We start from the raw sequence: 12,891 nt of genomic DNA, 5'->3' as shown, positions 1-12,891 counted from the left end.
CGATTGCCCTGTAGTTAAGAGCACTTTTTGCTTTTATACAGGACTGGAGTTGAGTTCCCAGCGCCCACATGGTGGCTTGTTTTAATCCAAGTCAGGTATATACAACTACTGAGTTACAACCTGAGGTGCAGTGAGAGCTGCCCCCTGAAGGAGAGAGAATGGAGCACATCACAGGGTCCCCCTCAGCTTTCCTCCAGGGCTTGCCCGAAACCAAAGGGCTTCTGTGGCATGTCCGGATTCTCACGGTCAGACAGCAGGTTATTTGTGCTGTGCCTGGGAATGTTAAAATGTCTCTCTCCTAACTCCATCTGTTTAGATACACATTCAGATCAAAGCCCAAGCAAGGCCTCTGTTTATGCTATTGTTTAAATAAGAGCAGCAAGCCTTATTTAATTTTTAATGTCTTCCTGAAGACTATGAGTCGATGCATGCCCAGTGGTTTCTGCAAACATTTCGAGACTGAGGACTGAGAGAACTCTGTTCTGACCAGAGGGGTGAGAGGCTGCATTAGAGGCCACTCCGGACGCCACTGCTTGACCAAGGCCACGCGACCATGGTCTCTGCAGCTCTGCAACACTCTGAGTTGTCAAAGTAACAAACAGCAGCTGCACAGGGAAGCATTTTGCTTGTCGTTCTTATTCCATCTTTAGTATTAGTCAAGGTCATGAGTTGTAGGAAAAATATATAATTTAATTCTCAAATAACAACTTTCTCTTTTTTCCTAAAATACATCGTCAAAAGAGTCCAAAGCTAATATATTTTGTAGCAGACAGAGAACACGACGTTCTGGAATGAAGGCAGAGCTATTACCCTTTTATAAAAATCCGTGTCGTCCCAGAGAAAAGGAAAAGGAGTGAGCGAGAGCAAGCATATAGAAAATCAGCAAAATGCTATGGGAGAACTGTTCCCGCCTTGGGGAATTTGCCATCAGTGAGGTGCGGCTGGGCAACCTGTACTGTCTGTCTCCCACAATTGTCCCCTGGGTAAAAGTGGGCTCACGCAGCTTAACAGAAACAACACAGAAATAACGAGACAACGCTCAGTCCGGCAATGCAGGTATTCCAGATTCCCAGCCATCACGAGGGAGAGGCTTCCAAGGCATCTTCTTTCTCATAGACATACTGGAAAACGGTTCACTCTTCTGGAGTTTCTCTTTCCTTCCCACCAAGCAGATGAGTGAACTCACTTGGAATAGGCCACAGCACAGTTTTCCACTCTTCCGTCCACAATTTGAGTTTATCTTAGAGACTTAAATATAGGTCAGAAGTCACTTCATAGGTGGACAGTGATGGGCCACTCAGCAGAGACGTCTTAGGCTTTGCTTGTACAGCATTGTGAAAAAAACACTTTAATAAATATGATTATGCCCACTTTTCCCACCCCACCCCAGCTTCCGGAATACACTTGGGTATCGTTCCATGATCACGGACCCCGAAGCTTCAGGGCACTGGTTGGGCAGGGACTGTGTAGTCAGTCTCGGGTGGCTGCTGTCTCCGTACCAGCGAGTCCTTTTGGGTAGTAGGGCCTCAGTCACTACAGGTAAAGGTGGCTTTTCTCAGCTGCCCTGTGACAACTGGGTTTCACATTTCCTGAAGCTAGATCTGTGGAAGGAGTCCCTGAAGGAAGGAGAGAGAAAGATCACAGAAGGATTAATTGGCCTTTTAATGGGGGTGAGGGAATTATGAGCCAGAAAGATACTGGTGCTGGGGAACTTAGTAAATAAAAAGAGGAACTGAGACCCATTTACACTGTACACTCTCATACGCACAAACACACACAGACACAAACACACATACACACGCATGCACATCAGCTACACTGTGTAGCCTTGGGAATACCCTGGTACAAGGCCAATAACAAGGGGCTGGGAGAGGTCAGGGGAAGGTTGGTTGGCTAGAGGCCTGCCTCCAAGGCCCCTAGTCTGCTGTTGGTGAGGGGGTGTTTCTGCTTTCTGCCAGGAGCAGGTGAGCAAAGCTGGATTTGTGGCACCCCAGTGACCCCCGTTACCCAGGAAGAGGCCTCTCTGGTCCCTGCTTACCTCTTCTGACTGTCAATTCTGAATATGGGCTTGTAGAGCTCTGGGATTTTCCGCTCGATCATGGGCCTGAGGCTGTCCCTCAGCTTGTTATAGTTCTTCTTGAGCTCCTGCTGGTACTCCCGCTGCTCCGCCGTGATGAGCCGCCTGTTCTTCTCTACAGCCTCACCGCATCTGAGGTGGAAAGAGGAGGTTGTATGTCCTTATTGTCCGTACTGAGTGACTTGGAGGACAGCAGCAGCATGACCGCTTCTTGAATACCTCTGCTATTATCTGCGTCCAGAATGTTTCCTCAGGGCCTGGTTATCAGCTGACAGGCTCTGGGGATGTGACTGGATCGTGGGGCTTTGGAGCTCATCCGTGGACGAGTCCATCTATAGGGTCATTCTCTGATGGGCAACTGGGAGAAATAGGAGGCAGCATCGCAACAAAGGGAGTGGGTCCTTGAAGGAATGACCTTGGGGGTATGTCTTGTCTGTAGCCTTTCTTTGTTTCCTGGCTACCCTGAAAAGAACAGCCTCCTCCAAATCATGCCCTGCCCCCATGATGTTCTGCCTTTTTGTAGGCCAAAGTAATGGATCCAGTTGTCCACCGACTGAAGCTCCAAAAACTGTGGACTAAGTAAATCTATTTCCGGCAAGTGCTTTGTGTCACCGTGATGTAAAGTTCACAACCACAACCTCTGATATGCTTGTGTGTGTGAGTGTATGTGTATGGTGTGTGTAAACATGTGTGATGTGCGCATGTCTGTGCAAGCACTCAGAGATCAAAGGAGGACGTTGGGTAGTCTCCTCCATCACAATCTGCCTTATCCCTTTGAGGCAAGGACTCTTCTGGAACCTGGAGCTGATGAGTTTTGCCTTGGCAGCACAGTAAACTATAAAGACAGCAATCCTTCAGTCTCTCCTCATTCTTTGATTGCTGGGGTTACAGGAAGGTGTGGGACCATGCCCTGCTTCTTACATGGGTGCTGGGATCCGAACTCAGGTCCTTACGTTTGGGCAGCAAGTGCTCTTACGCACTGAGCCATCAATGAAGCCCCACTAAGAGTGTTTTCAGACCTTGTGGCCCTTCAGTTCCCCACAGAGCTTTCCAAAAGCAGACTGTGGCCAAGCATGGCGACATACCCCTTTAATCCTAGTATTTGGGAGGCAAAGGCAGGTGGGTTTCTGTGAGTTCAAGGCCAGCCTGGTCTACAAAGGGAATTCAGGACAGCCAAGGCTGTTACACAGAGAAACTCTGTCTCAAAAACAAACAAACAAACAAACAAACAAAAAACCCCAAAACCAAAAAAACAAAAGGCAGACTGTCAGGTCCTGCTTCAGGTTTGAGAGTCAGCACTGCTGGGTTCTGCCAGGCATTCAGCCTAGAGTCTTGAAGAAAGCCAACTTACTTGAACAGAGGGGCTTAGAGAAACGCTGCCCAGAGAGTGGACTATAAAGTCACTATCAGCATAAGGTCTTTAACGTGAAAGTTGACTTGGGAAATTGAAATCTGAGGCTGTATCACTCACATACTGCCTCTCCAAGGCCTTACATTACTAGTAATAATAATAATAACAAACTAGTTCTGTTTATTTATACCCTGAAGCACCAGAAACCTACACAAAGTGTACTAGACGCACACTTTCTTGGGGCACATGGCCACCCTCACGAGGAGCAATTCCTGCCTAAAATGAGCTCACGAGAGAAACTTATAGCTGTGTAAGAAGGAGAGACAAGCCATAAGCTAGGTGTGGCGCACACCTTTAATCCTAGCACTTGAGAGGCAGAGGCAGGTGGATCTCCATGAGCTGGAGGGCAGCCTGGTCTACACAGTGAGACGCTGTCTAAAAAAGGAAAAGGGATTAGCCATAACACAGCGAAGTAAGATAAAACAAGAAAAAGTAAGAGTAGCTAGAAAACCCAGCGTCAAAACAACTCAAACAGCAACAAAAAGTAGGAAAATGAAAAGACAAAAAGCCCTAGAAAAGAATGAAATAGAATTTCTAGAAATGAAGTCACAGAGATAGTAAACCCTTAGGAACCAGGTTAAGCTAGACACTACTGGAGAACTAATGGCAAAGGCTGACAATTGCCCAGAGCTGAAAACAGGGCCGATTCCCCTACTGAATAGATTCTAGCGCACTCCACGGTGGTGGAACTCTGCAGCAATAAATCAACAAACAAAAAACCCACCTCAACCCATGGCTACCTGACTTTTGGGACCAGATGACTACAGCACAACTGTTCTAATTGAGTCTCGGCCCCAGCAATCCTTCCACCCAGAACTCTAGTCCTCTAGTCACAGAGCATGGGGACAAAGAGCGTGTCCAAGGGACGGGATGGGGTGAGCCAGAAGAGCAGAGAATCTGCACCAAATTTAGTTTTCTTGTTGGTCATTGCAGGTGCAATGAGGAAGAACAAAGAGATCCGTGTGTGTGCACAGACATGAGTGCAAGGGCCCAAAGAGGCCAGAGGTGCCGGATCCCCTTCGGATTGGAGTTGCAGGCAGTTGTGAGCCACCTAATGACGGTGCTAGGATCAGACTCGGGTTCCTTGAAAAAGACCAGTTCCCACATTCAGCTGCTGAACCATCTTTCCAGCCCCCTAAATCACTTAGTATTTATAATTAAAAAAATTTTTTTTTTAAATTTTATGTCTGTGAGTGTTTTGCATTCATGGGCCCGTGGAGGTCAGAAGAGGTCATCAGATCCCCTGGGACTGGATTTAACGATGGTGGTAAGCCACACACAGGTGCTGGGAACGGAACCCAGGTCCTCTGCAAAGGCAACAGTGCTTTTGAGCCACCTCTCCAGTCCCGATGTTTATCATCTTTAGTTTTTGTCTGTAGGTGTGATGTGTATGGACCCGCAGTGTATGCAGTGCATGTGTAGAAGCCAGAAGACGACATCAGGATTGTCCTGGAGACCGGGTCTCTTACTGGATGTGGAACTAGGCTGCTGGCCAGCAAACACAGCTATCCTCCTGTCTCTGCCCCCCTCCTATGCTGAGGTCACAGGTGCATGCACAGTGACATCTGGCTTTTTATGTGGGCACTGGGGATTTGAACTCTGGTCCTCATGCTTGCTCAGCATGCGCTCTTACCCATGAACTATCTCCCCGGCCCCAAGTCTTTGCAGAAATGAGAACAATCAGAGAAGGGAGAGAAAATAAGAAAAATATTGCAGTGTTTATGATGCTCTAGCAGGTTGGGGAGAGGAGGAGACAAGCGTGGCATTTGTCTGTCTGAGCTTTTGAAACCTGCAGGCATTTCCTCTTAGGAAAGGACAGAGAGAAGACTTTTTGCTCACTTGGCAGCCATCTGAAGAGTGCCAGGAGGCTGGGAGTGCTGACTGCTGCATGCCAGGCTGCCAGCTGGGTCTGGACAGCTACAGCTGAGTCAGAAGCCACTGCCCAAGGGCAGGAGAAGCAACTACAGATTCGGGCAGGGCCATGTCCACAGAGCTGTCTTCACAGGAAGGGTGGCTTGAGGTCACCGAGGAGTTCTGGGTTACCGACCAGCCTCCTGGGAAGCCGAGATGATAGAGCTCACAGAAACACAGGCCCAAGAGGGGCCACACGTGACTTCCAGTGGAGTCACCTCTGCCACCTGGATATGAGAACACACCTGTGCAAAGCACTTGATACTGCTGTCCTGTTCTCAGATAGCAGCGACTTCCTCATTGGACTTGGAAGGGTGAGCAACTGGGGGAGGGACGCTTTATCCACTGCTTGTGCTGAGGGCAATTTACCTGATTGACACCCATTTTAAAGGGACAGGGTGATAGGCTACGGCTCCTGACAGCGTGGAATAAAGTAGAGGGAAAGTTAACTGTAGTTAAGTCACAAGGGCAGTAGCGGGACTTTCTTCTCTATGGCCTTCATGCTTGGGGCGTGACTTCTCCACACCTGTAGTATGAAGAGTGTGTTGGGCGGGCGAGGTGGTGAGCTGGCACTGACAGCTGGCCCCGAATGGCTCTTGGCTCACACTTGTCTTTTTAAAGAAGAAGGCAAAGGAATTGAATGATGACCGGGTGGTGGCGGTGCCTGCCTTTGATCCCAGCACTGGGGAGGCAGAGGCAGGTGGATCTCTGTGAGTTCAAGGCCAGCCTGGTCCACACAGTGAGTTTTAAAGGATGTTGACTTTGAATAACTCTGCTCAAAGATCCTCCTAGGGAAACAGATGATCACCTGCCCTGCCCTCTGACTGCATTTTCCAGAGGCCTGAAGCTAATCTGGAGCACACGCCTGGTAGGGATCAGCTAGGGCACTTCATCTATGTGGGGTCTTAGGGAGGACTCACCAATGGCATTGAGTGATCCAGCAGAGGGCATTGATGTGAACCCTAAAAGTGACTCTTCGCTCAACCAACTTCCTTTTCTGTTCAAATTTCGCCCAGAGCCATTGTGCCTCTTTCTTTCTGGTCATGGCCTGCTCTCAAGCACAGGCTGCCCCAGCTGGACTCCCATGAGGCAGCGGGGCTGGCATTCCTGACAGTCTTACAGCCATGTCATCCTTCTAATAGTCACGGCTCCCTCTCACTACCATCTTCTTCCTTCCACCTGAACATTTGGGACAGAGAGTAGGTGATAGTTTCCCATAAAACCCACCCCGGCCCACAGTGGACCTGCCCTTTCTGATCTCCAGATCCCTGTATCTGGAGCATTTTTAGAGTTCTCAGTACACACTGCACTGTGTTGTTACTTAGCAATGCAATGGTACAGCCCATCATCAGGGGCAGGGGAAGGTCCAGACCGAATACCCAGAGCAGAGCAGACAACACAGGCTATACACTCACAGCCCACGAGGTTCAGCAAGGCCCGCCCACTGCCAACTCTGGAGGCCATCAACTGCAATGAATTTCAAGTGAAAAGACATGCTGAAAAAGTCCTTCTAATTAATGATCCAAATATTTTTTTCTAGCCCTTTGCTACAAAAATATCTAGTAATTAGCCTGGCATGATGGCATGCACATTTAATTTCAGCGTTCCAGAGCCAGAGGTAGGAGGATCTCTGTAAGTCTGAGGACAGCTGTTCAGCATAGGGAGTTCCAGGCCAGTCAAGAGTACATAGTAAGACGCTGTCTCAAGGAAGGAAGGAAAGAAGGGAGGGAGGGAGAGAGAAAGAGAGAGAAGAGGAAGGGAGGAATGGAGGAAAGGATGAAGGGAAGAAGAAAGGACCACAAAACAAAAGCAAATAAACTACTATGAGTAAAGAAAATGTACCTTGTATACAATGGCAGAATTGCTATCAAAGGGGAAACACAACATTAATAGATGCGACCTATCATATACACCTATTTCCAAGTACCTGTGCTTCATTGCGGGACACAGCGTATGATAAAGGCAGGATCTCCATTTCACCCAACAGCAGCATCCTAGTGAGTTTTCAGTAAATTCGGCAAACTAACTTTCAGGTTCCCGTTCTCCCCACCTGCCCTGCAAGGCTATTCCCGTATTCAGATGGGGCACCAAGGTTCTGGATGGGAACGTGACTGGCACATACGCTCTTCTCCTGTAAGTGAAGCGGCATCATACCCGTCCCCAGCCTTCTGTTAGGGCTGCTGGAGACCAGAGGTACCTATCTGTTTTGCAGGGGTCACATGGCCCTGCCCAAAGAGTCATTTTCTGTCTGGGCTGAACCAGCTGCCCTTGAAGCGAGCTGCACACAAGTCAGTAGCTCATACGAGGCTGGCTTCGCATGTGGACATGTCTTCTTTGCGAAAGCCTTCCCTTTGTCTACCCAACTGAGGCAAGTAAGTCACTGTACAATGTGCAGAACCACATTGTTAATAATACTGAGCTGTGGGCCACAAAGCATGGCACTACTAGGGACTGCTGGGAAGTATTTTTCTCACCGTGGAGAGCCTCCTGTTGTTCAGAGGAGCCTGTTCTCTGCCCTTCCAGAGAGGCCTCTCCTTGGGTAAAATGAGAGGATTTTATTTTTCCCTCTATGCAAATAACAACGCTAGTCATGCCAACAGGTCTTGACTTAATTGGGTCAGCCACTACCAGCACAGAGAGAATAGGAATGGCCGAGATCCAGAAGACCTGCTACCACTCAGCTCTGCTGCCAACTGGCTCGTGTGTGGCCATTAGTAAATTCACCTCCCATCTCCAAACCTCCCATGCCTCATGTGCAAAGAGAAGAAGATACCTGTCTTACGTCATGACTGCAGGCGCAGTGCAGCAGCAGCGGCAAAGCATCCCACACATGGAGTGTTAGCTTCTCAGTGGTCAAACAAGCACTGTCGCTCTATTGCCCTGGTCTTTAAGCGTATGAGTGAGTGTGTGTGTGTGTGTGCATCACAAGCATCTGGCAGGGTTCTTAAAGCAGAGCCTATGATCCAGGGTGGTATCTGGAATACTTTTTTATTTGCTTTTGTAGCGTTGGGGATGGCATCCACGACCTCATGCATGTCAGGCAAACACCCCATTGCTGAGCAGTGGCCCCATGCTGCCAGGCCCCAGCCACAACCATCCCCCTTCTTACCGCATTATGAACTCCTTGAAGCATAACCTCAGCTTGTTGTGATGGCGATAGAGCTTTGGGTCAGCGGGAATTTCAGCCAAGAACACTTGGGCTACCTCCAGTGGTCCCTGATGGAGAAAGCGAAACACAATACAGATACTGGAATGAAAATTAAATTGCTTGGGAGAGAGAGAATGTTGGGAGGGCTCCTTAGTTCGGGCATTTAATTTTGTAGCTTGTTTCATTGAAAAAAAAAAAAGCCCAGGGAAGTCTTGAATTTCTCAGGAAATTGGTTCTTGAGGAGGATTAAGAGTTTTAGGAGAATACTGACTAGTATTGAATGCATCTCAAATACTAACCCTACAGCCTTCCCTTCATACCACAAGGTAAGGCAACTCCAGCAAAGGCTATTGCGAGGGGTTCCTCTAACACAAGAACTATCTCTATCCGTTCAGTCACACTGGCTTCTCCATCATCAAGGCCACAGACAGAAGGTAGCCCTGTCTGGTAGCCCTGGTGGAAGAAACCATTTTGTGTAAGCCCTGGTTTGAGTCAGAGAAATGCACAGGCCATCTGTGGCCTGTGGGTGAGAGAGGAAACCGCTTCTGTTTTCTTCATAGGACTGGGACTCCCAAAAGCAGAAATGCCCTAATGTTTGTATAGTGTTGGGCACACGGTAGTCTTTCTCCTGCCTGGTGACTCTGTTACCCAGATTTTGAGCAAATTTAGAACTTCTGCAGAGGAAGTTGGAGGAGGTGCTGGCTGGAAAGAACAATGGTTGGTGAGTTTTTGAGCATGCTGGTGTGGAGAACCAACATCAAGGCCACAGACAGAAGGTAGTAACTAGACTTGTATGTCTCTCCATCTGAGACAGGCTGAATTCGATGCTTACCTCATGTGTAATGGTTCTCATAGGAATAAGAAGCATCACCCTTTTTAGTTGGCTTGAGAGCCCAGCCCCAGATCAATCCTGGTTGGCAAGACCCTTGCTATGCAGGGTATACTTGGTAGCTAAACGAGCAGAGATGGGCTGGGCCTTTTCTTCTCTATATGCACCTTCTTCGATTAGTGCCAAGCTCTGCCCAGAGCTCCACCTATGCTGGACACTAGTGAGCTCACTTTAATAGGACTCCAGTTCTGGGTCACATTGCCAGATCTGGTTCCAAAGTGTAGACTCTGAGAAAATGGCATTTTTTGAACACAGTCCACTCCTTTCTAGAATTTCTTTGGGAAGGCTGCATGTGGACTGATTCATTAAGTCTTAAGAAGGGTGCAGACCTCATGAGCAAAAGAGTAAGGCCTGGCCGAGATGCTATTAAGTGAACCCTGCTTACCTGATTCACAGTGGCTCCTACAGAGCCCTGCAGAACCATCTGCAGCATCTTGGCATCAGGGGGCTCCTGGTGTGTGGCCACAGCTAACTGCAGGGTCTTCTTCTTCATATCCTCAATGGCAACTTCAATAGGAGTCAAAACAAACTAAACAGAAGACAACGGGATAATAAGGTCATGGTCTTCCTCACAGTGCCCGGCAAACCTGGAACGCTGACAGGGAGGCTGTCTGGCTTTGAAGAGGCAGCTAAGGAAAGACTTACAGGGGACTTTGGAGTAATCTGAACAGGCCACGTAGAGAGATGGACCCGACATTTCTTGAGTACCTACATGTTTAGTATTGTAAATGTGTTTCTCTTTTAAACAGCCTCCTGTCCTTCACACTCTATAGTCAAGGGTGAATTTATAAGATCAAGTAAGTAACACAAAATATATTAAGTGTTAAGGTACAAATTTGGTCATAATTGGGCCTCTATTCAAGGCCCATGCTCTTTCTATATGGTTAGGTTTCTTTTTCTATTATTGAACAAGTTACTCAAGTTACAAGGCGGACAGCACAGCAACCAAGATCTGCTCTCCATCATCACATAAGTTTTTGGCATCATTTGGGCCCTTTCCAGTTCACCCTGGTGCAGAGGATTCTCTTCAGGACCGAGCTAGTTGTTAAGTTCTGCTGATTTGGGGTAGGGGCTTTCATGAACATGATGGGTCAAATCCTGTCTCCCCCAAGCCCACATGCTAAAGTCCTAACCTCCAGGAGCTCAGAAGGTGACCCTATATGTAGGTGGTAAAGTTAGTTTATTAATGTGGACCTAATTCATATAATTGGTGTCCTTAGGAGATGAGGAATGAGGACACAAGTGTGTCTATAGGACAAGTGATGTAAACTGACACTAGGGGATGGGGTCCTTCACGTCCAGGGGACAGGCCTGGGGTGGATTCCAACCAGCCAGCCTCCTGAATTTGAACTTTCATGCCTCTAGAACTGTCGAGACAATACATTTCTGTTATTTAAGCCATTCAGTTCGGGACACTTTGTTACACATCCCAAGCAATGGAAACCACAGAGTAGTTCTAGAGAACTGCATATGGTTATCAGGACACTTGTACAGACAATGTATCTGTATTGTGCCTAGAATATCTTACTGTTCTAAAGTCCAAAACAATAAGAACCACACTAGATGCCTCCGAAACCTCCTTCCTATCGACAGTCTCCAGGGCAGGTTCCTCCACCCTCTGGGAATGTACCTCCCTGAGGAAGCTGCACCCCTCAATGGTGGTCTAGATGGCTGCTCTCCAGCCAGGTCAGCCCATGAGCAGATGACTGCAAGTCCTCTACTTGCTCACGGACTTGATTAGGCCTGCTACACTTGTTATTTTAATAAAGAACATATAAACTGACGAACTAAGGGTGTGGAAAGAAAGAACTGTTTCTATGAAGATCAAGCGGAATGCCTGGTTGGGTAAGATGTCATGAAAGTAAGTTGCAATAAAAATTCCTGTCGTATTAGGTATGCACGAGACAGCTGTAAGAGGCTTTGGGCTAGGCTCATCAAGATCCAGAAGTCATCCGCTTACACATCAGTTAACAAGGATTTGTAAGGCTTCATTCTGCATCCCAGAAAGCAAGCAAGCTGAAAACTGGGTGTGGTTTATACAAGAAAGACAATGCTATCTGTTGTGACCAGTAAAGCCGCGAATTGGAGGAGGCTGCAGTCGGTATAAAGAGGTGGTATGCGAATCGGCATGTAGGGATTTAAAGGAAAAAAGGGAATGCTGGTGATGGACTCTATTAAAATGGGTTAAAGTCTCCAAAATATCATAAGGCCTTTCTTGCCAACATTTTTAATTAAGAAATTGGAGTCAAATACTTGGTACACAGGATGAATCTGGAGCCAGAAGCCAAGTTGATATAACTGCCTCATCTAAGCACCAGCTCAGGGGGACTGCTGATCTGTGGTTCCCTCTCAAGTAATTTAGACTACAAGAATGCCTGAAACAACACACACACACACTTGAAACGGAAGGCTGGGGTGTAGTATATAGTATTCACCTAGCAAGCACAAGGCCTTGAATTTAGTAGCTAACCCTAGAGGAAAACACTGCACAAACTATTTAAGATTTAGATACAGCCAGTCCTCTCTCCATGGAAAGTTGGTTCTGGGGACCACTCTCTCCAACCACACCGAAATCATCTGAGGATGCTCAGGGTTTTGAACATGAAATATACCCATAGCATCACATACATGCTGAGGGCCTAGCTTCCAACAGAATCCTCCTACATAGCCTGTGTGTGAATCTCTCAAATTGATGACAGGAGGCATGACATAGGTCTAGAGGATGGATATGATTGGGTGATATAGGTCTAGAGGATGGGCTTGATTGGGTGACATAGGTCTAAAGGATGGGTGTGATTGGGTGACGTAGGTCTAGAGAATGGGCTTGGCTGGGTGACATAGGTCTGTGGCAGCATACCCTTGGGGCTGTTATTTTTCCTTGACCCCTTTCTGTAAGCCTCACTGTCTGCTTCCTCGTCATTGTGATGTGTGCTGAACGGCTCTGCCATGCCTTCTTCACCATGGTGTAGGAGACTTCAAAAACTGTGAGCTAGAGTAAATCTTCCCCTAAAATCTTCAGGCCTTTGGTCACAGCAGTGAGAAACACTCCACACTGGAGTAGCAAATCTTTCACAGCCAATGGGCTGCAAAGACCGTGAAGATATTTGCTTAACCATATTCTTTAAGGCGAAAATGACAAGGATAAAATATTCTTAATAGATATAAACTTTCCCTTAAAAATGCTAATTCATGTTTACTTACTCCATGGCATACAAAACCTGAGAATATAAAGGGCCAAATGTTTATAATAAGTTTATATGTTTATAAATAAAGTGGAAAGAAATGACACTGTAATTAAGTAAGTAACCATGCTATAGAAAGTTATGCTACATTTTATATAAATATAAAATATACATATATAAACATACCATATAAATTAATAATATTAATGCATAATATAAATATATAATATACTATAAACATATATTTGAGTTTATATACTTATATATAATATA

The 12,891-nt window shown here is 46.9% G+C and overlaps 1 protein-coding gene across 3 annotated transcripts in view; it reads right to left on the bottom strand.

Moving 5' to 3' along the window:
* Positions 1-669: 669 nt before the first annotated feature.
* The window catches only part of Dock8 (dedicator of cytokinesis 8), a 184,598-nt gene continuing 172,376 nt past the window's right edge, over positions 670-12,891 (bottom strand). For all 3 annotated transcript variants that reach the window (XM_050157606.1, XM_050157613.1, XM_050157623.1), the window contains exons 45-48: positions 9,822-9,965; positions 8,509-8,615; positions 2,039-2,209; positions 670-1,616 (exon numbers count right to left, since the gene is read on the bottom strand). In XM_050157606.1, the coding sequence (XP_050013563.1) occupies positions 1,556-1,616; positions 2,039-2,209; positions 8,509-8,615; positions 9,822-9,965 (483 nt within the window). In that variant the 3' untranslated portion in view covers positions 670-1,555. The remainder of the gene's footprint in view (positions 1,617-2,038; positions 2,210-8,508; positions 8,616-9,821; positions 9,966-12,891) is intronic.

Source organism: Alexandromys fortis, unplaced genomic scaffold (assembly GCF_014885135.2).
Source record: "Alexandromys fortis isolate MF-2015 unplaced genomic scaffold, M_Fortis_MF-2015_v1.1 scaffold_10, whole genome shotgun sequence".
NCBI lineage: Eukaryota > Metazoa > Chordata > Mammalia > Rodentia > Cricetidae > Alexandromys > Alexandromys fortis.
This window is presented reverse-complemented; position numbering and strand designations above follow the sequence as displayed.